This window comes from Pelodiscus sinensis, chromosome 13, assembly GCF_052426305.1.
Source record: "Pelodiscus sinensis isolate ZL-2025 chromosome 13, ASM5242630v1, whole genome shotgun sequence".
Classification (NCBI taxonomy): domain Eukaryota; kingdom Metazoa; phylum Chordata; order Testudines; family Trionychidae; genus Pelodiscus; species Pelodiscus sinensis.
Window position 1 is genome coordinate 14,652,732 of NC_143064.1, and position 24,758 is coordinate 14,677,489.

The 24,758-nt window shown below is 41.4% G+C and overlaps 2 protein-coding genes across 13 annotated transcripts in view; one reads left to right on the forward strand and one right to left on the reverse strand.

The window, feature by feature from the left end:
* The window catches only part of MAP7D3 (MAP7 domain containing 3), a 75,451-nt gene extending 52,635 nt beyond the window's left edge, over positions 1-22,816 (forward strand). For 6 of the 9 annotated variants that reach the window (XM_075941029.2, XM_075941033.2, XM_075941036.2 and 3 more), the window contains 8 exons: positions 4,641-4,776; positions 9,787-9,979; positions 11,270-11,374; positions 11,671-11,724; positions 12,458-12,545; positions 13,298-13,526; positions 15,231-15,526; positions 18,103-22,816. In XM_075941029.2, the coding sequence (XP_075797144.1) occupies positions 4,641-4,776; positions 9,787-9,979; positions 11,270-11,374; positions 11,671-11,724; positions 12,458-12,545; positions 13,298-13,526; positions 15,231-15,526; positions 18,103-18,110 (1,109 nt within the window). In that variant the 3' untranslated portion in view covers positions 18,111-22,816. The remainder of the gene's footprint in view (positions 1-4,640; positions 4,777-9,786; positions 9,980-11,269; positions 11,375-11,670; positions 11,725-12,457; positions 12,546-13,297; positions 13,527-15,230; positions 15,527-18,102) is intronic. The other 3 variants (XM_075941031.2, XM_075941032.2, XM_089781823.1) reach the window with 3 other exon arrangements.
* FHL1 (four and a half LIM domains 1) overlaps positions 22,124-24,758 on the reverse strand; it is an 82,567-nt gene continuing 79,932 nt past the window's right edge. For all 4 annotated transcript variants that reach the window (XM_006115436.5, XM_006115435.5, XM_075941038.2 and 1 more), the window contains exon 6: positions 22,124-23,191. In XM_006115436.5, the coding sequence (XP_006115498.1) occupies positions 23,037-23,191 (155 nt within the window). In that variant the 3' untranslated portion in view covers positions 22,124-23,036. The remainder of the gene's footprint in view (positions 23,192-24,758) is intronic.

Genomic DNA, 24,758 nt, shown 5'->3' on the forward strand with positions numbered 1-24,758 from the left:
TCTCCAGGCTGGGGACGGTTGGGGTGCTGAGCATGCCACAGGCTTGTGGATGTGAGGGTAAAGGAGTTTGGCTGGGGGATGCAAGGGGCTCAGGACAGGGAGGTTAGGAGTATGATGGGCTCAGGACACAGATTTGTGGTGTGTGGATGGTGTAGGAGTGTTGTGGCAGAAGACTGAGGATGTGGGGGTGCAGGAGTATGGGGATGTGAGAGGTTCAGGACAGGGGGTTCCAGTGTATGATAGGCTCAGATCTAGGGTCGGGGAGGGCGTGCAGGAGTGTTATGATGCTGCGGACAGATGAGGGTTTGTTGGCCAGGCTTCATTTTTAAATACAATATGTCAAACACAAAAAGTTTCAGCATTGTTTTTATTTATGAGAAGGTCGGGGAATCTGCTAGTGGGTGCTAGGGCAGGGGACAGGGTTCTGCGGCAAGGGACAGGATGCCAATGAGGGCAGGGGACAGAGTGCCAGTGGGAACGGGGCAGGGTGTTGGCTGGGGCAGAGGACAGAGAATCCTTGGCATGCACCTTCCCCCTCCCACTCCAGAGGAGGCATGCACTAGAGCTTCCCTCCTCTGCAGGGGGGGACTCCTAACCCCTCTCCCTCCTCCCCTCTCCCCCCAGAGCCCCAGCAGGTGCCTCCCACTGGTACTCCTCCCCCCATCCCGACACACGCCTTCTCTTGGGACTCCTAACCCCTCCTCCACCTCTTCCTCCTTTTCCCACCCCCCAGGAGGGAAGCCCAGGCCTGTGCCTCCCACTGGGACTCCTCCCCTCTCCCCCACAGAGGAGGGAAGCCCCAGTGCGCACCTTCCCCCGGGACTCCTACCTCCTCCCCTCCCGCACAGCAAGTCCCCAGCACGCCACAGACCTGGAGGAGGGGAGCAGGCAGCACACTTCCGGAAACCCCAGACGTGGCGCACAGCTGCCGGACTTTCGTCCGCCCTGTGAGAAGCCAGCACTACCTCCATTGTCGCTGGAGGTTGGTAGTTGGGCTTCTTGGGGGTGGGGAAAATTGGAGGGGGCCCCTGAATGCCTCAAGATTGACTGGTCGAGCCCTCCTGATCGACCAGCCGATCACGATTGACAGGTTGGTACTATAACTCTAAGGGCTTCCTGTCTTCTGTTTCCTCCCCCATATTGATCTGTCCCAATAATCTGCTATTCTGAACACTTCTGTAAGTAGTTTCCTGTCTCTCTTTTTGGAAATTGCATACAGGCAGTCCCCGAGTTACGCGGATCCGACTTATGTCGGATCCGCAGTTACGAACGGGGCTTTTCTCGCCCCAGAGGACGGGAGCGGTGGTCCGCCGCCCCCGTCCTCCGGGGCGAGAAAAGCTGGTCCCCGTCTCTCTGGTCTGCAGGGAGATGGGGAGCAAAGCCTCGGCGCACGCCCGCAGTGGAACAGCCGCGGCGTGCCTGGACTGTCCTGCTGCCCGCGTGCTCTGCGGCTTTACTCCGCATCTCCCATGGCCAGCAGACCAGAGAGACGGAGCAAAGCCGTGGAGGACTTGGGCGGTCCCGCCACCCCCGTCTCCCTGGTCTGCTGGGGGGGGGGTGCAGGTAGCACCGCTCCGGACCAACCCGGCAGCACCCCAGCTGCTCTGCCCCAGACGTCCTGATTCAGCCGCTGCTGGTCAGTTTCAGCAGCGGCTGAATCAGGACGCCTGGGGCAGAGCAGCTGGGGTGCTGCTGGGTTGCTCCAGTAGCGCCGAGGAGCTGCGCTACTGGAGCAACCCAGCAGCACCCCAGCTGCTCTGCCCCAGGTGTCCCCAAGTCAGCAACTGCTGAAACTGACCAGCGGCTGACTACAGGAAGCCCAGGCAGAGTTGCTCTGCCCCAGGCTTCCTGGAATCAGCCGCTGATCAGTTTCAGCAGCAGCTGACTTGGGGACGCCTGGGTTTCTTAAGTTGAATCTGTATGTAAGTCAGAACTGGTGTCCAGATTCAGCCGCTGTTGAAACTGATCAGTTTCAGCAGCGGCTGATGCCAGTTCCGACTTACATACAGATTCAACTTAAGAACAAACGTACAGTCCCTATCTTGTACGTAACCCGGGGACTGCCTGTACTTGGACAGTATTTTGTGTGGTGGTGTGTCACTTGTCATCCTAAAATGATATTGCTTCAGGTAGAGATTTTCTGCTGAATTCTTGCATCCTTCATTGGAATATAGTCAGGCTTAGTTTTGCAATAAGTTTTCCCAAGTTCAATAATTCATTACTGATGGTATCACTGTTTTATTGACTTACACTTGCTCAGTTTACATGCAAAGCTAAGAATCCCATTGTCTTAGCTGCTGCTGCTGCTGTTTATATTATAGTAGTGCCTAGATTAGGGCCCATTGTGCTAGGTGCTGTACATACTTGTAGTGAGACAGTAACTGCCCCAGACAGCTTATAATGCCTACAGATGAGGCAGATCAAGGAGGTGAAGGAACAGGTACAGAGGAGAAATGACTGGACTGGTGACACATAATAGGCTAGAGATAGAGCTGCTATTGGCACTCAGGTGTCTTGACTCCCAGTACAGTGTCCTAGACACTAGCCTGCAGTAGCAACCAGAATTCATGACAAGAAGTGAACAACCCTCTGCCACTGTATGGTTGCCTCCCCAGGTCCATTTCTAAAGCGTGAATGAATGCCTGATGCAAGCTTTAGCTTCTCTCTGAGGTATAGAAAGTTAACTCTGCACATACATGCTGTACTGTGTGTAATCAACTTAAGTTTTTCTTTCTTAAGCTATTAATTGTATGAAAATTTGGGAATGTTGGGAGGAAGAAACTTCCCCTTAATATTGTTAATGGAGTCAGTCTTCCTCCTAAGCAGACAAAGCTTTTATTTGAGGAGATAGAATCAGTTGGTACTAGAATCAGTCTTTGCAACTGTCCTGACTGCTCTTCTGTACAATTTGGAAGGTAGGTGTGTGCAGAGAGATGGTCTGTGTAGTTTGGTGTTGCTTGGAGAGGTTGAGTATAATCGTTTGACAGACTAGTTTTTGTGCTTGGTGGTGATAGTTTGATTCTTGCTTGTACTGGTGTGATTGTATCTTTTAAGTCGAAGATAAAAGCCCTGGAGATGCCCCTGAAGATTGTATTAATCTGAATTACATTTAAAAATAAACTCCGGCAGTGTCATCTAGGAAATTGTATCCTATGTACACACTTATACCGCCTCAGTTTTGCAAGCACAATTTGTGTGCACAAAATTTGTCTTGATTCTGCAGTTTGCAGCTGATGCTTTCACTCTACAATCTGTGGACAATGACTGTTCAGTCTGTACCCAGCTCTTGAAAAATCTTTCTCAGTATATTATCTTAAACTTATACACAGTCTCTGAATCTCACAGAAGTTGTCATGTAATGTCTTTTTTTCAGGATAGAAGCAAAACACTTTGTCAGTGAGTTTGTTTTGCTTATTGAAATGAGTCTAATTTTTTTATATTTGAAGAATTTTTTCAAATATTAATCATTTGGACTTGAAGAATTTATCAGTGTTTACATTTGCAGTTATCTGCCCATCTCTAAGAATACTTAAAAAAAAAAAAAAAAACAAGGGAAGAATCTCAGCTAGTATAAATTGGCATAGGCATATTGACTTATGTGGAAATACGCTGATTTACAGCAACTGAAAATCAGGTCCTAAATGTCCTAAAGTTAAGATATCACTTACATTAAAACCAGTATAACATCAATGAGGTAGGGATAGCCCCTAAAAACAAGGGGTTTGTTTGCAGTATAAATTAGTCAGGTGGCTTTTCAGAATGGTTTTTATGAATGCTTCTTGTTCCCACCTCTGCCATAAATTAAAAAAAACATTAAAACCTTTTTTGTTGGACACAAATTAATATTTTACTTTATTTAAAATGAATTTTAATAAACTAACAAAGTTAAAATGCTTAATTTAATTTAAACCGTTCTCCCTACCTGCAGCTTGTTTAGAAAATATGGTCACCGTGCCCAGCCTGTCCTACTGTACTCAGCTGCGGATGGGGGACTGGACATCAGAGGGGATGCTTACCTGGCTTTGCACCCCCTTCCAGTAATTGCCATGCCCATGTGGTCCCAGGCTGGCCCCGGAGGTACTGCGACCATGTCCCAGGGCAGCCCCAGAGGTGCTGCAGCCACTTGGTCCCAGGCTGGCTCCAGAGGCACTGCTGAGGAGCCTCAGCCCCAGTGCTGCCTCCTCCCACTGCAGCCTAACCTGCTGCATGGAAGAGGAAGAGCTCTCCAGCAGCTGCACGGGGGAGGAGAGTGGGGCTGAGCTCCCACCCCGTGTGCTGCTGAAAATCAGTTCGTGTGCCACTTACGGCATGCGTGCTGTAGGTTGCTGACTCCTGGACTAGAACAATGTACTTTCAGTAGTTACACCTTTGGCTATTTTCATGATGTATTGTTGGAATGAGTTAGTATATGTTTGCAATGTAAATAAGATACTGTGATCCTGTTGCTGCTTTCTTTCAATTGGTTAGGACTTTCTCCCGGACTCCCTATGTGTTGAGGTGTGCCGAATGATTGGTTGAGTACTTATGTTAATGATGGTAGGGTAGTTGGACAAAGAAGTGTTACACCTTAATGTCACAGTGGTGAAGGTATATTTTGAAGTGGATGATGACATATAACAGCACATTCTTGCAAATTACAGAATCTAGTAGCAAAACTATTCTGGGAACCACAACAGCCGAAGAAGCCGCTAAAATCTTAGCAGAGAAACGACGTCTTGCCCGGGAGCAAAAGGAGCGTGAAGACCAGGAAAGAATTCAGAAAGAAGGGGAGGAAAGGTAACTTTTAATTAAATATCAAAAAAAAATATTTTGTGTGGTATGTAAACCTGGCTGGCTTGTATTTTAGCTACATGTGAGAATCTGCAGCGAGGCAGGTACAGATGGTAGTGTATAATGGCAGAGTGAATGCAAGAAGTCTATGTGGTGATTACTGAGATGGCACATGTTGGATGGCAGGTAGTGTGCATGCAGTGCATAGAATTGTCCAAGAAGGTGAATTCTCTTTCTGTACACAGATGATTTCTATTCTATTGGAAAGCCGATTGGTGCAGAGGAGCATGTGGATTGGACAGAGACATCTCTTAGAGGAGAATCTATTGATAGAGATTCTCTAGGTTTTAGTCAGAGGAGAGGATGGAAGAAGATAAAGTATGGGCCAGATCAGGCGAAAAACATTCACATAAAGAATCTGACACCTCAGAAAAGGGCAGACAAATAAAGAGTGACAAGCTTTTAAAGTGCTTGAATACAAATGCTAGAAGTCTAAAAAATTAGATGGGTGAACTAGAGTACCTTGTGTTAAAGGAGGATACTGCTATAATAGGCATCTCAGAAACTTGGTGGAGTGAGGACAATCAATGAGACACAATCATTCTGGGGTACAAAATATATTGGAAGGACAGAATAGGTCGTGCAGGTGGGGGAGTGGCATTATATATGAAAGAAATTAGAATCGAATGAAGTAAAAATCTTAAATGAATCAACATGTTCCATAGAATCGTTATGAATAGTAATTCCCTGCTCTAATAAGAATATAACAGTAGGGATCTATTTTCGACCACCCGATCAGGATAGTAATAGTGACTGTGAAATGCTTAGGGAGATTAGAGAGGTTATCAAAATAAAGAACTCAATAATAGTGGGGGATTTCAACTATCCCCATATTGACTGGGTATATGTCACCTCAGGACGAGATGCAGAGACAAAATTTCTTGATACCTTAAATGACTGCTTCTTGGAGCAGCTGGTGCTGGAAACCACAAGAGGGGAGGCAATTCTCGATTTAGTCCTGAGTAGCGCGCAGGATCTGGTCCAAGAGGTAACTATAACAGGACCACTTGGAAATAGTGACCATAATATAATAACATTTAACATTCCTCTGGTGGGAAGAACACCTCAGCAGCCCAGCACTGTGGCATTTAATTTCAAAAAGGGGAACTATGCAAAAATGAGGAGGTTTCTGGTAGTTAAACAGAAATTAAAAGGTACGGTAACTAAAGTAAAATCCCTGCAAGCTGCATGGACACTTTCAAAGACACCATAATAGAGGCCCAACTTAAATGTATACACCAAATAAAAAACATAGAAGAACTAAAAAAGAGCCACCGTGGCTTGGCTTAACCATGTAAAAGAAGCAGTGAGAGATAAAAAGACAACTTTTAAAAAGTGGAAGTCAAATCCCAGTGAGGTAAATAGAAAGGAGCATAAACACTGCCAAATTAAGTGTAAAAATGTAATAAGAAAAGCCAAAAAGGTGTTTGAAGAACAGCTAGCCAAAAACTCAAAAGGTAATACAAAATGTTTAAGTACATCAGAAGCAGGAAGCCTGCTAAACAACCAGTGGGGCCCCTGAATGATCGAGATACAAAAGGAGCACTTTATTGTCTTTAAGTCATTGCAGAGAAACTAAATGAATTCTTTGCTTCAGTCCTCACGGCTGAGGATGTTACGGAGATTCCTAAACCTGACCCGTCCTTTGTAGGTGACAAATCTGAGGACTTGTCAAAGACTGAAGTGTCATTAGAGGAGGTTTTGGAATTAATTAATAAACTTAACAGTAACAAGTCACTGGGACCAGATGACATTCACCCAAGAGTTCTGAAAACTCAAATGTGAAATTCCGGAACTATTAACTATAGTTTGTAATCTATCCTTTAAATCAGCTTCTGTACCTAATGACTGGAAGATAGCTAATGTAACACCAATATTTAAAAAGGGCTCTAGAGGCGATCCCGGCAATTATAGACTGATAAGTCTAACGTCAGTACCGGGCAAATTAGTTGAAACAATAGTAAAGAATAAAATTGTCAGACACATAGAAGAACATAATTTGTTGGGCAAAAGTCAACATGGTTTCTGTAAAGGGAAATCATGTCTTACTAATCTATTAGAGTTCTTTGAAGGGGTCAACAAACATGTGGACAAGGGGGATCTAGTAGATATAGTGTACTTAGATTTCCAGAAAGCCTTTGACTAGGTCCCTCACCAAAGGCTCTTACGTAAATTAAGTTGTCATGGGATAAGAGGGAAGATCCTTTTATGGACTGAGAACTGGTTAAAAGACAGGGAACAAAGGGTAGGAATAAATAGTAAACTTTCAGAATGGAGAGGGGTAACTAGTGGTGTTCCCCAACGGTCAGTCCTAGGACCAATCCTATTCAACTTATTCATAAATGATCTGGAGAAAGGGGTAAACAGTGAGGTGGCAAAGTTTGCAGACGATATTAAACTGCTCAAGGTAGTTATGACCAAAGTAGATTGTGAAGAACTTCAAAAAGATCTCACAAAACTAAGTGATTGGACAACAAAATGGCAAATGATATTTAATGTGGACAAATGTAAAGTAATGCACATTGGAGAAAATAACCGCAACTAGGCTATGTCTAGACTGCATCCCTCTGTCGACAGAGGGATGCAAATCAAGCACATTGAAATTGCTAATGAAGCTGGGATTTAAATATCCTGTGCCTCATTAGCATAAACATTGCTGCCGCTTTTTTCAAAATTGAGGTTTTAAAAAAAAAAAAAAAAACGGCAATCTAGACGCGGATCTGTCAAAGCCTTTTTCGACAGATCCTATAAACCTCATTTTCTGAGGAATACAGGATCTGTCGAAAAAGGCTTTATTTTTTACAGATCCGCGTCTAGACAGCTGTTTTTTTTTAAAAAACTCCATTTAGAAAACAGCGGCAATGTTTATGCTAATGAGGCACAGGATATTTAAATTCTGGCTTCATTAGCAATTTCGACGTGCCTAATCTGTCTGTCTGTCGGCAGAGAGGTGTAGTCTAGACGCTGTGTGTGTGTGTGTGTGTGTGTGTGTGTGTGTGTGTGTGTGTGTGTGTGTGTGTGTGTGTATTAAAAAAAAAATAAGATGGGGTCTAATTTAGCTACAACTAATCAGAAAAGAGATCTTGGAGTCATCATGTATAGTTCTCTGAAGACGTTCACGCAGTGTGCAGCAGCCGTCGAAAAAGCAAACAGGATGTTAGGAATCATTTAAAAAAAAGGATAGAGAATAAGATGGAGAATATCTTATCGCCGTTATATAAATCCATGATACACCCACATCTTGAATACTTCATACAGATGTGGTCTCCTCATCTAAAAAAAAAAATACTGGCATTAGAAAAGGTTCAGAGAAGGGCAACTAAAATGATTAGGGGTTTGGAATGGGTCCCATATGAGGAGAGATTAAAGAGACTGGGACTTTTCAGCTTGGAAAAGAGGAGACTAAGGGGGGGATATGAGAGAGGTGTATAAGCTCATGAGTGGTGTGGAGAAAGTGAATAAGGAAAAGCTATTTACTTGTTTCTATAATATAAGAACTACAGGCCACCAAATGAAACTAATGGGCAGCAGGTTCAAAACAAATAAAAGGAAGTTCTTCACACAGCGCATAGTCTGTGGAACTCCTTGCCTGAGGAGATTGCGAAGGATAGGACCATAACAGGGTTTAAAAGTGAACTAGATAAATTCATGGAGGTTAAGTCCATTAATGGCTATTAGCCAGTATGGGTAAGGAATGATTTCCCTGGCCTCTGTTTGTCAGAGGGTGGAGATGGATGGCAGGAGAGAGATCGCTTGATCATTACCTGTTCGATTCACTCCCTCTGGGACATCTGGCATTGACCAGTGTCGGTAGACAGGGTAGTGGGCTGGATAGACCTTTGGTCTGACCCAGTATGGCCGTTCTTATGTTCCAGATCGTAGTTTTTAAACAGACACTGGTAGAATTGGTGGTGGTGTAAACTTTTATTGTTTGCTGCTTTATGTTTATCTGTTACATAGCTTTAAACACAGCAGTTGCCACTTAACAACCGTGATATTAACAACTTCTGGTTAATAGCAACATTTAGCCAATCCCTGTCCCATTGACTTTAATGTTAATGGGACTCAGATACTGGCAGTACTTACTGAAAACTACTTCTTTGAAGAAAGGCTCTAGCTGCCAGCAAGGAAACAGTGGGGCATGTCTTCCCTGCTTGGTGAAATACTGCCTGCAGCTAGACCTCAGATCATCCCAGCACTTCCTTCCCTGGCTGCAGCCCAAGTGACCTATATTCAACTTTGGACCACATAGGAGATAAGCTGTAGATGCTGCTTCTCCACCCAACAGGGTAGTTCTGCTGCGGTCCCAGTATTGTTAGGTGGGGATTGTGGTGGAGGGGGAGGACTGTAGCAGGTCAATGGGAAGTGGCTTCAGCCTGGATGCCAGGGCATTCAGTCGGGGGTTGGGGGGGGGAATACTGGAAGCCCATGGAACTGCATGGTACTTCTCCCTGCTACTGCCCTGTCCACAACTTCCCCTCTTCATGTAAAGCCCGGTCTTTGGGCTGCAATGCCCCTCTTGATTGCTGCCCTGCTCACAATCAGGTTGGCAAGACACGCCCCAGTATTTCCTTCCCTGGCTTGAGCCCCACAAACCTGCCTTCATCTTATTGGCAACTGCCAGATACTGACTGACTTTGGTCTTCAGAGCTGTGATTTTGGGTCTGGGTACACTACCACTGGGAGTGTGCCTCCCAACCCAGGTAGACAAATGCTGTAGTTCCACTCAGATTAGTGCAGTAAAAATAGCAGCGTGGATGCTGCGGCACTGCTAGCTGCCCAAGTACAGGCCCAACTGATCCCCTGGATCAGTCCTCATGATAGCATCCATGCTGCTATGTATAGCATGCTCCTAGCTGTAATGTAGACATACCTTTGGGCATCTTTCAGAAGCTTTCAACTCTCTCATGCTTAAAATAAGTAATACCTGGTCTGTAATCCATTTCTGAACATTAGGAGCAAAGAAGAAGAAATTGTAAAGAAAACCGAAGATAAAGCTCAGAAGGAGGAGGAGCTCAACAGACTGGAAGAAGGAAAAAGACTTGAGGATGAAGAACAGCAAAGACAAGCTGAAGAGGAGAGAGTTTGCAAAGAACAAGAGGAGCAGGAAAAACTAGCAGAGCTTCAGCAACAGGTTTACTTGCTAGGTGTAGAACACAACTCTGTTCCTTGAAAAAGCTGTTAGTCATTCTTTTTAGATCCTGGCTCAGTTCATGTTGGAAAATGCCCAGTCATAAAGGGACATTGGAAACCATCGATAAAATTGCTGAACTCTTCTGAAATGGTGTAGTGTTTAAGTCTGGGATAGAAACAGGTATTAACCATTTTAGTCCTGTTTAGTGCACTGGTGGCAGAAAGCTGCTTTATAGGTAAGACTCAAGGTACTCTGTAAAAACCAAAGTACAGTAGAGCTGCTTCATCATCTTACTGGGGCCCTGTAAAAAAGATAAAAGGAGTCTGGGCACCTTGTGTAATCTTGCATCTCCTATAAAAGGATATGTTGTTAGCAGAGACTGATTTGGCAGCTTTGAAAATTCTTCTTAGCATATGTACAATGTACCTCTGGTGGCAAGTGACCAAGATTCAATATGCATTTGGTCCATTGGTTGAATCTTAGCTTGTCTGGGCAGGGTGCTTTATGCACAGAGTGACATGAATGCTGATCCCTAACCCCCAAATACTACTAATGAAAATACTTGACAATGCTACTAATCCCTAAATATTGCCTTTCATGGCTAATTAATGCCTGTATAATGTGGAAAAGGTATTCTTCCTAATGAATGGTAGACATTGTTTTCATGACCTATGGGCCTTGGTCAATGTGTGGTGAATTTCTAACAGCTTTTGTATCTATAGTGTATACTGTCTTTTATAACTGTTATAAACTTTTTATTCTGAGTCTCTATCATACTTAACTGTTCTGAACATTGTTATAAAAATAAACTGGTGTTAAGAACCCTCTTAACTCCCTATCAAAGCTTGCAATTGTAGTGAAAAATAGATTATAATATGAGCATTAAGATAGTCAGTGGTAGCTATCTTAAATACAAATATCTGACTATGAAGATTTTTAATTAATTTTGCTATATTTACAATTTAACTGCTTTCCTTGTGGTTTTTAAAATATCTTCCTTAACCTGCACTTCAGAATGAATGTCCATTTAAGCCCTAACTATTCAGATAGCTCAGAGAACTTCTAAAGAACTTGGATAATCATTCAACTAAAAAATTTTTCTGTGAATTTTAAAGGATCAGTTGGCAAATCAGTAATTCATATTTTAAGGATTAGGATAAGTATTTACAAATACTGCACAACAGATGATTAAGTGGTGGTAAGAACCATTTATCTCTTATACAAAATATCTCCTGATAAAATAGCTCTCTGACACTTTAAGATTAAATTATGTATTGGATCCCATATTCTCTACCTTAACTTTAGAGAGAGGAAGCTGAAACAAAAGCCCAAGAAGAAGCTGAAAGACAACGGCAGGAGCGAGAGAGAATTATGCAGCAAAATATGCAGGAGAGACTTGAAAGGAAAAAGGTGCATAGTTCTTGCTTTCAAGTCTTTTAAGTATCCTAAAGTGTATTGAGGCTCTAGTGTAAAACAATTTTGTGAGTAAAGTTAAATAAACCATCTGCTTTGGGAACAGTCACGTGACTACATTTAAAAACACTGTTAGATTTATGTTTTAGTTTCTGTTCAGAAAAATGAACTTTTAAAATACTAGAATAATGAATGTTTAAATCCTTTCAATACAGAAGTTGATAAAAGATGTCAAATTTTGAAAGTTCAGCCTTTGCAGTGTCGTGACTAATTTACTTCCATTTGTTTAACAGCGAATTGAAGAAATAATGAAAAGAACTCGGAAGTTAGACCAGAATGAAGCCAAGGTACTTGTCAGTTTGTGACACTATATAGATTCAAGGCGTTCTCGTATTTCATTTTTAGAACCTTTCCATGGAATGTTTCTCACACAGAAGTATGACCTACATCAGGGCTACTCAACACGTGGCCCGTGGGCCGTGTTTGGCCCACAGGGGGAAGCTAAAACAAAGAAGTAGTGTTTTGTTAATATGTGTTTTAGTAGTTAAATTCCTGGACTGTCATTGCTCATTAAAAGTGCTGTCATATGAGTGGAATTGGGGTAAATATTACATTTTATTAATGTCAGCAGAACTGACTTAAATGGGACCTGTGTTATGTGTAGTCTTGCCTTAACTTTTGTATTCATGCCCGTCAATGTGAAATAAGCTATTTGCATATATATTTGCATGTATATGCAACCACACTTAAGTTTCAGCCCTCCGCATGTGCTCTGAGTATCAGCGTATCCCCTGGGGCTTCCAAAGTTGAGTAGCCCTGACCTACATCTTTATGTTCAGTTCCACTGACATGAAATAGCTTCTAGTCATAGCACAAGGATCCTGTGCAATGACCAATATTAACTCAGTGTACTCAGGGCAATCTTTAAATACTCCAGCATTTCTGCAGCATGTGAACTAGATGTACATCTTTTAAAATGTATTGAATCATGACCTATGTGACAGTATATGGGTGGTTCATGATAAATACTGTGTTACTTACAAAAGTTTAAATTAGCAGTAATACAGATTTCTGTTGCAGAATGAAGAAAAGTCTGCTAATGAAGCTGAGGAGGATGAGGATGCTGAAGAGGAAGGAGAGCTGTGCTTTGAAAAAGCGCATCAACCAGGTATGCAATGTTTGGTTAAATGAGGTCCAAAATAGTTAAAATTCTTAAACACTAAAACAGAGTGGTCATTTGCTTAGTGGGATCTGGATTCCCTAATAAATGGAGTTGGTGGTTTCACGTATCCTCTGACAAAGCTTTTCAACAGTTGGAAATATTTATTGCAAGTTAATTCTCATGATTTGAGACTACCACTCCTACAATAGCCATAGCCGTGGTATGCATTAAATGAGAATAGATTATTTCATAGTGCAGAAGCTAGGCAAAATTGTTAACTAAAAGAAATGTATCATCTGAGATGACTCTGCTATCGTAATATAGGCTGCCCTCACTATAAATCCAAGATATGTTCCAAAAAAATTGGACTTACAGCGAAACAACTTAAAGCGAGGAATTTTTTTCCTGCGACTGACTTATAGTTGCACAAACCATGGGGTCCCACTCCACACACACACACACACAATTTAAGAGCAGGGAATGGGAGGACTTGACGCTTATAGGAACTGATGTGTTGACAACTTTAGTGCAAAACGGATGTATACCAGGGCCACTTATGGTGGGGACGCAGTGTAACATTTACGATTTTTTTTAGCACTTCTAAAATAAATATATTTTTCCGTATCATTATAGTCAGTATCTCATTAGACATGTTGATGTTATGAGATTATATGTGCAGGACGTTCCAGCTAGGAGAGACCAGTTAGGCATTTATTTGTGTGTTGTTTATTTGGAATAGCAACCCTAATGTATTGCAGTGCTCTTTCTTTCAGAAAAGATAAATGGTGTTAACCTTTCTCAAGAAGTGAAGGTGCAGACAGAATGTAGTTCTGAGTTTGCATGTGGTTTGACTTCTAAAGAATCTTCAGTGCAAGATATGTCAAATATGGAGGCAGATGAAGTACTTGCGAATGGAGACGAGCAAGACGTTCATCAGAGGAAGAATAATGGGGAGTCTTTGCATGTTACACAACTGATGGGTTACAGGTGAGCCTGTGTGGTAGTGTCCTAAGTAAAGGTTGCAGCTGATCATAATTTATGCCAAAAATTAAATATTCTTCATATAGAGAGTTTGTGTTCAGTAATGATTATAGGTTGCAAAAAATTTTGAGACTGTCTGGTTTTATGGTAGTTGTCAGGAAACACCTGATGTTTATTCTAGGCAAGACTTGAAGTTAGTGTCCAAAAATGAGAGATGCCACTGTAAATATAAAAAACAATGTAATGTTCTAAAATACAATACAGATTATTATTCCGTCTTGTATAATTATACATTATTGTATTTTGGAGCTGATTGTGATTCATCTCAATCTAATGTAAGTTTTGATTGACACTAATGAAGTCAGTGGAGATATCTCACTGTAAATCTGGTAACAGTGGTGGTAAGTGGACTGTGAGGTGTTGACATACAAATAGAAACATGCCTAAGTCGCTTGTAAACAAAGCAACAACCTGAACAGTTTTCCCTAAGGTTGGATGTCAATTTTGTTACTAAATCCCACAGTGAAATAATAGAGAGAATGTAGTGTGTCTACAGTAGGGACGTGAAGGACTACTCGCTTTCTCCCCTTCCTTTCCCCCCTCTCCTACCTGGTTGCCTCTATGGGAAAGAGGTGGGGGTACTTCAAAGCAATAGTGCCGTGTGGAGTCTGGGGCTGGATCCCAGGCTACACAAGGTGCTGCCACTTTGAAATGCTGTGAGCAGCCCCAGGGCCACTAGGTTGTCCCCAGGCTGCACGCGGCATTTCAAAGTGGCAGCACCACACGGAGCACAGGGTCAGTGGGGAATCCCCAGATGATCCCAGGGTCCATGGGGCGCTGCTGCTTTGAAATGTCACGAGGAGCCTGATGCCGGGCTCCCACGGCGTTTCAAAACAGCAGCGCTACATGGAGCCCGGTGTCAGTGGGGGAGTCCCCAGCTAACGCTGGGTTCCACACTGCGCTTTCACCTTTGAAATGTAGCAACAGCCTTAGGGCGTCCTATTGAATAGTTAATTGCTTGATATTTAATATCCAGAGTCTACAGTTCTTTGACACATCCAATTCAGATGAAACAACATTACAAACTCATACTAAAATTCTCACCAAGTGAAGTTTTTAACATCTCACACTTTCATCTCTCTCTCTCTCTCTTTCTTTAAAAAATAAATAGTTTCCAGTCCTAGGGAAAATTTCCTACAGAATCATAGGCAGTTCTGTTTCCTTGTTGAAATCCTAATGGCGTTTTAGAATTTACACTCTGAAAAGTTTCTGTTCTTGCCATGTGTGTTCAGTGACCTGAATATAAACTCAAAATGTTCCAAAATTAATTTAAACTGATGGTTTAGAATATAACTTTCACAGAGTAGTCTGAGACCCAGTAAATGCATGTGTCTATCAAAAATTAATCAAAAAATGAAGCAGAAACATAGATTATTAAAGCAGGGACATGGATTCTGTGACTTTTTTATACTAATTATGTGGAGTTGTGCTCTTATCTAATGGTTACGGGTGCAGAAATGAGTGAATGGATGTTGGTGCAGATTTTTCTGGTCTGACTCCAATAACAATCACATGACAGATTGGGCAATTTATCCTGAAAAATATTTGTTGGGGAGAGTATGTGGATTTCTAATTGTCTCATCTCTTTTTCTATTGGTAAAAAAGGGTAAGCTGTCCAGCACTCTCAATAAATGTGTGCTCTTTCTCCAGACCTTCAGCAAAAGAAATGGTTATCCAGAACTCAGAAATATTGCACGTTAATGAAGCTGATCATACGATTGAACTTATACAAAATCTCAATGGAAAATCTAATGCATGGACTTTTGAAGAAATTATTGATCTTGGAGTACATGCCAAGTCTACCAAACTAAGTTCAGACAGCATTGCTGCTGATAACTGTAATCAAAACTTGAATGATGTTGCTACGGTTCCCTCTAGTCCAAAATTGGCATTTGAGGATGATGGCACAGTGAATTCCTTGACCAAACCTTTAGAGACTGCCTCAGGTAATGTATGCTGATCTCCCTTTTACCTCCCACTACATTAAAGACACTTTGATGTGTATTTAAAAAAAAGGCACAAAATACTGTAACTATCTTAGAATCTCATTCTCTAAATCAGCAAGAGGCTCTCTTACTATTGTACTTATTTCCCTTTCATCAGAGAGGTAACTCATTGATTATTTTTTAAAGGACTTAGTCATTGCAGCAAGTTCACACCTGATGAATGCTCTTCCAAAAGTACAATTCAGTCACCTATGAAGCTATTGTACCTCTCCAAATAACCAGCAGCATTTAAAAATTTGTCTATTAAAACACTTCGCCCTGGTCTACACTGGGGGTTATTTCGAAATAACAAGTGGAGCATCCAGACTACCAACCCTGTTGTTTCAAAATAAGGGACTGGTTATTTTGAAATAACTCCTGCTTTCCACAAGGAATAGCACTTACTTCACAATAGTTATTTCAAAATAATAGTAGTGTGGACACTCCACTTCTGCTATTTTGAAATAAACTACTCCCCAGAATCATTCAAAGTAATTACTCCCCAGTGCTTCCTGAGGCTCTTAATCAAGGTAGCACATCCACATTAAGGGAGCCTGCTCAGACTAATTTCGAGGCTGGAATAGTGTGTCCACACTACAGGGAAAATAGTTATTTCAGGAGTTATTTCGAAACAATTTTCTAGTGTAGACATGCCCTTAATGAGCTGGACCTCTGAGTCCTTTTACTTAATATTACTTAAGTATATTCTTGTACTTTTCAGGGGCTGAGCTGTTTGGAGTCTTAAAATGACTTCTTTGAAATCTATAAGGCTGCTAGCTACTTGGCACTTATTGAAGAACATAATATAAACTTTAAAAATGATATTGCAGAATATAAAAAAATATTTTTTTATGTTTTTGAACTTGACTAGATTTGACAACAGACATACTCTTGGTGCTAGTGCTGAATGAAAGATGCTGCACTAATATGGGAATGCTGCACTAATATGGGAATAAAATGAACAGGTGTCTGTTCTAGAACAAATTATTATTTAATATTGTGCACTTGCTGCGTTTCATTTAAAAATAGCCTCCTATGCCTGTGACGTAGATGCTTTGCTGATTTTTACCAATGAGTGGACAGAAGTTGAGACCTGTCCAGAGTCACACTGTGAATTAGTGAATAGAAGTGGGGAAAGAACCCAAGAGTCCTGACTACCAAGTCCTCTTCTCTCAGCACTGGACAGTAAGCAGTAGGGGAGAAGTGTTGTGCTTTGCTCATAAGGAACTGTGATTTCTTCCTGGTAAACTCAGTACAGAATGCATTAATTTTTAACAGCTGTTAGAGATCATAATGTTGAGAACAATAGATCAAAACCAGTGTTTCATCCTAAACAGAGCTCCTGAGATTATGGAAACAAAATTGGAATTGTGCAACGAGGTTCACAAAAAACAGATGAGAGTCTACAGACATCAGGCCTGAGTGTGAAGGGAGTCGGGGGGGAGGGAGAGGAAAGAATTACCAGCCTAATAGAAGTAATGTGTGTTATCACAGATCATTTGTAGTTATCCATGCCAGTGACTAATCATTATGGTGGTTGGTCAGAGACTAGAGTGAAACTAGCTGGTATAGGACATAAGCTTCCCCCCTCCCCCCCCACACACACGCACATTAGAAGTTAGGGTCTCCAGCACACCAGTTTGAAAACAAGAGATTTCCACCCACCTGCCAAGGACTCTTGTGAACAATCCTAAATGGAAAAGTTGTGCAGTGGAAATGGGATGGTTACATTTCCCATGTCATCTCTTCAGCCATAGCACAAAGCCTTTAACTTTCCCAAACTCCTGACAGCTGTCTACTCTGTCTTGTTCCCACAGGAGAGATGTCCATGTTTGTGTGTGTTATATGTACTTGTTACTTATTATGCCTTTGCAGGGTGCACCCTTGTTAAACACTTAGGTGAGAGTCAAAGATTGTGACTGGGCTGTGAAATGGAGTAAAAGGGCTTGCGCTTGCTATGGTCCTTCCAAATTGCAGTTAATAACTAGTGATATTAAACAAAAGATGAGTATATTTAATTAGAGAAATCATAGTTGCTGGGCTGCTTTTTGGGCCTCATCCAGCTAGATATGATTTCAAGGTAGTAGGATTTAGCAGATATATACATAATTTTACAAACTGATATCAGGAAAAAATTTACTGAGTTTATTATATTTGATTGGGTAAGTGCAAGTGTGTACACTAACCAGCTGTTATCCTGAAACAGAAACTGTTGATCTGCCAGTTAGTGAAATAGATAAGCTACAAGTCTGCTGCTAGCTAGGTTAAATGTGGCCCCTGACACAGACTGCAGATGTACGTGGCATCTTGTATACTGCTCATACAGCACCGCAAGTAGGGTTGCCAGGTGTCCGGTTTTGAACCGGACAGTCCAGTATTTGAGCTTTCTGTTTGGGGGAAAATTTGAGGAAAATATAAATGTCCAGTATTTTCTAAATAAGATGCAATGTCAAGTGTGTCCAGTATTTTTGTTGAAACCATCTGGCAACCCTAACCGCATGAGAACATTAACTGCTTCTTCTTTGTTCTTTGGACAGAACTGTGAACACTAGAGTCCTGGAAATAACCTGATTGCACTTCAGTAATCCAGTGTTTTATCAAGTACCGAAAGCCTTGTTTTGAGAAGCTGCTTGTTAACCTTTACCTGTCTTCAAGCTTGCAAAAAAGACCAGCAGGGAAGGGACAATAAACGTCTAAATTTGCACCTTGGAAACTTTCAGGAAGACTTCCTTGCTGCTGTTCCTTTTCCATTTGTTTAGCAGACTATTGGACAAGCTTTGCTTGTGAAATATCACTTTCTCTTTTTACAAAATCTCCACTAACCTGTCTCCAGGTCCTCATATTTTCATGTTAGTGCGATGTACCGTCCCTGTGTGCAATTGGAAATGTACCAGCTGACCACTGGCAAATATTTTTGCATATTTATGAAGTGGCAGTTGGCAAATTTAAAATAAAGTTATGCATTCTGTGCATATTAAAACCATATCCCATTTGTGTTATTTTCCTATGATATCTTTGTACAGTTGATGATACTAATAGGATATTTAAGAAAAGCTAAATTGCTCACTTATGTCTTTGATCCAACACTGGGTTAAGAAACAGTTTTGGATTATTTCTAATACGAAAATATAGGTAGTCAAAATACAGTATTGTACAATCATTAATACATTTTAATGTTACTGGAGCGTCCCAAAATTTTACAATATGTGAGTATGTATGCACTAATATACTGCGAAAATGTTGAGTACCTAAACATGTTTGTTATAGTGCAGTTTAACATTTGTCATGCTTTTTAAAATGTTTTCATTGGAATGACATATTTAAGTTTATCTACACTCATGTAAGTATTATGTTGTTGTGTACATAACAGTATTAGGCCATTTCAGTCATGGTCTTTGTTCATGTTAATTATTCTACAAGTTCCTGTGCTAGCTTCATAACAATGACTGCAGATAGCATATATGTTCCCTTGCCTGAAGGCTGCATAAAGTAATTTAATCTATAGTTACTTGCTTTTTACAGCATGAAGAGATGAACGGAGTATCTTTTGCAAATGGCTGCTACAAAAAGTGTAAGTGCAGTCCTGTTCTTATGCCCATCTGTAAGAGAGTTTACTGTATAAGTGGTTTCTTTAAAGAATTGTTTTCTCAAACCCTGATTAAATCTCTTAGCTGACACTTCAGTAACAATAATCTGAATGCAGCTGCATTTTCAATATTTAATTGCAAATGTTTTTGCTGGAACTAAACATATTCCTTTTCTGACACCATAGTTAAAACAAGAAACTCTCCTCCTTCCTTTTTTCTCAACCCCTTGCTATTCCAGGTATAGTAGAACTGTTTTAGACTTAGAGCAGTGCCTTAGGTAAGAAAGAAAAATGTATTTTTGTATAATAGCTGTTTCTGGCAGAGACAATCATTCTAACAAACAAGATGCTGATATTTTTTTCTGTGCAGATGTAATTTGTTGAATGCTCTGTTACAGCTGTATGTAAATATATGTGCACAGTTAAATAAACTTTGCAGTTGAACAATGCACTGGGTTTTTGCAATATTGAACATTACTTTACTAGGGCTCTCAAAGCTTTTCCTCCACTGCTTTGCTTGGAAATGCAGTAAAATGTTGACCAAAACAATCACTTTAATATGCAATAGACTCCATAAACTAATTGCTGCTTTTAAAATAAAATGTGATTGGATAGACTCTTATTTGAATTGTGGTAGTCTTAGTGGCTCCTGTTAGACAAGGTGATATATAAGCATTACTGGACAATACATCTTGCTCTTCCAAATGGCAGTTTCCAGTGAATTTAGGTGCTGAGACACAGGAAGCAGACAGACTTGCCGGGGCCCCTGGGCAAGGTGGGGCAGCTCTGCACTCCTGGAAGGGGCAGAGCCTTAGGCAAAAGGGGCAGGACCAGGGCAGCATACCCCCAGAGCGGCCTGGACTGTTCCACCCCACTCACCCCAGTTGCAGCAATGGGGCTCTGCAGTGTGCCCCACAGGACTGCGGCAGAGATTTAAAGGACCAAGCACTGCTGTCTTGAGCCCCAGACCTCTTTCAATCACTTAAGCCCTGGCTCAGTTCCCCTCTCCTCCACTCCTATTGGTAGGCCTGCTGTGAAATTATATGCACTCAATGGTTCCTTTTTTTATTATTATTTCATTAGAGCCACGGGCTTCAATTTATTGTGTACTCTGATCTAAATAGGCTTCTAATCCTGATACCTTTTTAGTAAATTAGTTATAGTTGTCATCTACTCCATAAGGCAGGGGTCCCCAAACTGTATGTGAGGGAGATGGTGTGGCAGGGTTCCCCCTCCCACCCCGAGCTGTGGCCCTAGTCTCTGTCTCCTTACCCCTGTGTGTGTCCCCTCACTCCCAGCCATAGCTTGGGGAGGAAGGGGGCAAATAGAAGTGAGGGTAGTATGAAGTAAAGTTTGGGGATCACTGCCATAAGAGAGAGGCAAAGAACTTGCCAAAGTGACTTAGGTCCAGTTAGTATTGTTGTTTCTTCAATAGTCTATAGAAATTCTTAAGGATGGTTGGAAGATGTAATCCCCTAATGCTAATTTTATTTTCATGTGTTTCCTGTTAACGCACTCAAATGTGTGTTTTACATAAATCAATAGGGAAAAGTTGGAACTGAGTATTTTTTTCCTTGATTCAGGGTTCTTGTGACTTAAAATAGCTCCAGCCATTAATGCTATTGCAATGTAGAATTAACACATACAAGATGATAGTCCTGCCATTAAGTGTTTCTGCAAATTTAAATAGAAACCACCAACGATAGACTAGAAATTTCATAGGTAGGTAATTGTCAGCAACCCCTTTGCCCTAAACTGTTACTAGTCTGATTATCTGAAGTCCATTTATCATTACCTGGATGAATAATGGCCTCTTACAAGTTAACATAAGCTTAATTACTCAGAGGAAATTACTTCCTTTAATGAAATGCCAGACCACAAGCTTTGGAAAGGATATGTTGGTACTTTGGTACTATTAAACTTGACACTTTCCTTTGCCCAAGGATAAATCCTATCACAAAAATCCATGTTTATTAAAGATTAGTCAGTTTATAGTACAACGTAACTTCTTTATTAGGCTGTTAAATTCTGGCCTCTAAATGTGGTAAGATCGGAGTTATGATAAAAGATGTTCAGTGAGCCTTATCACGGCTATGATATTGGAAAAAGGGTCAAGAAATTGAGTACGTCAGGGCCACACGTTTCTTATTTTGTTCAAAGATCAAAATGTGCTGTAAAATGGCTTACTCTAACGTCCAAATGTTTTGCGAGTGTATGAAGAAACTGTGTGCTCCTACAACTGTCCAGTTTTTTCTCAGAATTCCAAAAAGAGAGAGCAGTCCACTTAATGTGTTCTTTAAAAATGCAGCTCCACTTGCAACAGAAACCAGTTTTTAAAAAAATTGCTTATATGCTATATAGCCTTGGTGCCCTGAGATTCCATTGAGGAAGGCTGGGTTTATTACCTTGCCTCTGCTAACACTGATTCGTTGCCCAATAAAGGGCAATGGTTTGAACTTTGAATAAGGTCCTGAGGCAGAGCATAGTCAGAGAATAACAAAGGAGTATTTTGGAATCTAGTCACCCTATCCCTGTGTGTTCAAGGCACTGCTCAGCTTCCCACTGTGGCCCTCATCAAAACATTGTATGTGTTTTATAACTCCTGCTATGCACTGTGCCTGCCCTGAATCACAATGAAAATTCAAGGAGGTAAGATGGCTTAATGTTGCTCAAGCTGCACCATTTTTAAAATAGTTTACATTTGGAAGAGGGATTTCAGATGGGCAGACACCACTTTGAGGTTAATTTTACAGTAACTAAACATTTAAACATGAGGGTGTTAGCGCTCAGTGTTGATTGCAATGGAGGATGGAGCATGTCCCCAAAACAAGTTTATTTTGTGCCTCAATGACATTTATGTGAGTTGACTATTTTTACAGTATAATGGGGGGATCTGAGTGACTTGGGGAGCCACTCCTTGAATTCTTGTTTCCCATGAAAACCAGTGAAGAAACACAAACATCCAGACTTCATGAATCCAAACAAGCATTAATCTAATTTTTATTATATGATCTTAAAATAACTTGTTGACATGGTAGAGGTCTCCTACAATGTTTTTAAAATGCATATACATTCATTATATGTTTGAAAGAATAACTTCTTGAAGATAGTCAGTAAACCAGGTAGGTACAGCATAATTAAAGTAAAAAAGCTGGTAAGCAAAACCCGCTGACAAGCCAATTTAAAATCAGGAGTAGTAAACCTTAAGTTAAAATTGCCATCAATCTGTTTTACCGTTCTCCCTTGCTAAACTATAGTAGTAAAACATGAACTATACATGATAAACAAAAGCCATACCATATACTTGTTGTAAGTTGCTTTATAGTTTAGTATAAGCAAAGGCAATTAATGTGCAGCTACTAACTGCATGTCTGTGTATAAAGTACTCGTGAATGCATAATTATGAAGCACCATATCTATGATCCTGGGTGTGATCATTGCATCTCCTCACTGCTGGGTTTTTTTTGGTTTCAGTGAGTGCAAAGATTTGTATGTTCCTTGTCAAAAACTATTTCATTAAGTGTCAAACTTCACCATAAGTTACAAAATCAGCTTTTGTTTTACTCTGTGCTAATAATGCAGAAGAGGCAATGGTTAGATATTTATAGCTATACCTAACGTTCTGGCATCTCAAGCTTTTATCTTAATGGTTGTCCTGAAAGCAACATTAGTTTTACTACTGAGTAAATTGTTACTGCAGAACCTTAACGTCTAAAATCAAACAAGCTGAAATATGGTGGGGCTGGAGGGCTGCCCCCTTCTGTAAAATGGAAAAAGGCAGGGTTTAATATGCATGCTCCTGCTCCTTTAGCAGGCCCTGAAGCAGCAGCTCAGTTATAAGAGCAAGGCTCTGATCCATTTTACAGCAAAGGCTGAAGCTGCTCCTTACAGTCTATGGGGACAGTCAGCACAGTAAATTTGCTCATTATGATAGACAAAGCGCCTGTTAGCCAAAGGACGGGAGCATTTGGTACACTTGAAACAATAGTCATGCCAGGATTGGCCTTCGTGGCTGACTACGGTGGATCCTCTTCCAAACCCTGTTTGGAAAGATACAGAGTTATGACCGACAGTAATTTCTATTCTATTGAAAGCAATCTGATTAACTCATCCTTTGCTAAATTCTATTGACTTGTAGAAAGAATAGAGGTGGTTGGTTGATTTCCTGGAAAGAACAGTGCTGCTGTGCCAGAAAGAAATCCACCAGACTTCATAGCAGGGGCTAGACTGGGTCCCAGATGCTCTGTTCTATCTTGTCTACCTCAGCAAACCATTTCAAACTCTGCTGGTAAAGGACTGGTGAAGACCCCAGCAGTTGGAATGTGGCTCTTTCGGTGCATTCAGCCCCCTTTAAGTTTCATCTGCACCTCACTCCCCACGTTGTCCTGACAACTTCCACTTTTAACCCTGGCTTGTTTCAAAGTTACAAACACATCAAAAATCCTCTACCCCCAAAAAAAGGAGTTTCCCAGCCCATGTTAGAGCCTGGTTGGACTCGAGGCAAAAATCAGAATCAGATCCTGACTGGCTGCTGCCCCTCCTCCAGCACTGATCACCTGGCTCCGGTTTTGTCAATCCTGCAATGAAAAAAATCCTTTTCCTGCTGTGACATGCCCTCTAAATCAGGTCTTCTCAACCTTTTTACTGAGAGCCCTCTAGCCCCCAACGTGATAATAAAAACTCCACTGCCTATCTGTACCACATGGCATGTTTTATATATATAAAAGCCCAAGTCAGTATTAAGGGGTAGCAAGCAGGGCACCTGCCTGGGGCCCCATGCCACAGGGACCCCTGCAAAGGTAAGGCTTCGGCCCCATTGAGACAGGCTTTGGCTTTCTGTCCTGGGCCCCAGCAAGGCTAATGCTGGCCCTGCTTGCAGCTCCCCAGGGGGCCTGGACTCCTAGTTGCTCTTTCCAATCCCTCTGTAAAATAGTTTTTAATACATGTGCATACATGCCAAATGCTTGATTTAAATGTCAGCAATTAGGGGGCCTCACTTGTGATACCCTCAGCTGACTTAATATTTAATCCACCTTACCAAACTCACGTACCATGATTACCCTGCTAATTGTGGCTGCTGGGAGTTCAGAACTGCATACAATAGAATTGCCACTTAATTGACATTAATACTCTGGTGCCTCTCCTGTTTATGCCCAAATCTGAAGGCCTCCACCAGCATGAGCCCTGTTGTGCTAGGAGATTTACAATGTATTCAAAACAGTACCTGACCCCATAGAGTTTGCAACTGACCAGACAACAGGTGGATCAGGCAGACAAGCAGGTGCAGTGAGGGAGATGAGAGAACCTAACAGCCTGCCCACTGCGTTCCCAGCATCAGACTGCAGTTTTGCATGTGCTGCATGGGAGAGGAGTTGATGTGGGATTTGGAGGATAAATTGGTGGCTTTAGGAAAATAGATTGGGTTTTTTAGATATATGCACTAGCAAATCATATGTCCCATAAGAATGCTTGGATAGGTCCAAAAACCATTCTCAATTTGATAGAAATGTAGCCGTGTTAGTCTGGTGTAGCTGAAACAAAATACAGGACTATATAGCACTTTAAAGACTAACAAGATGGTTTATTAGATTATGAGCTTTCGTGGGC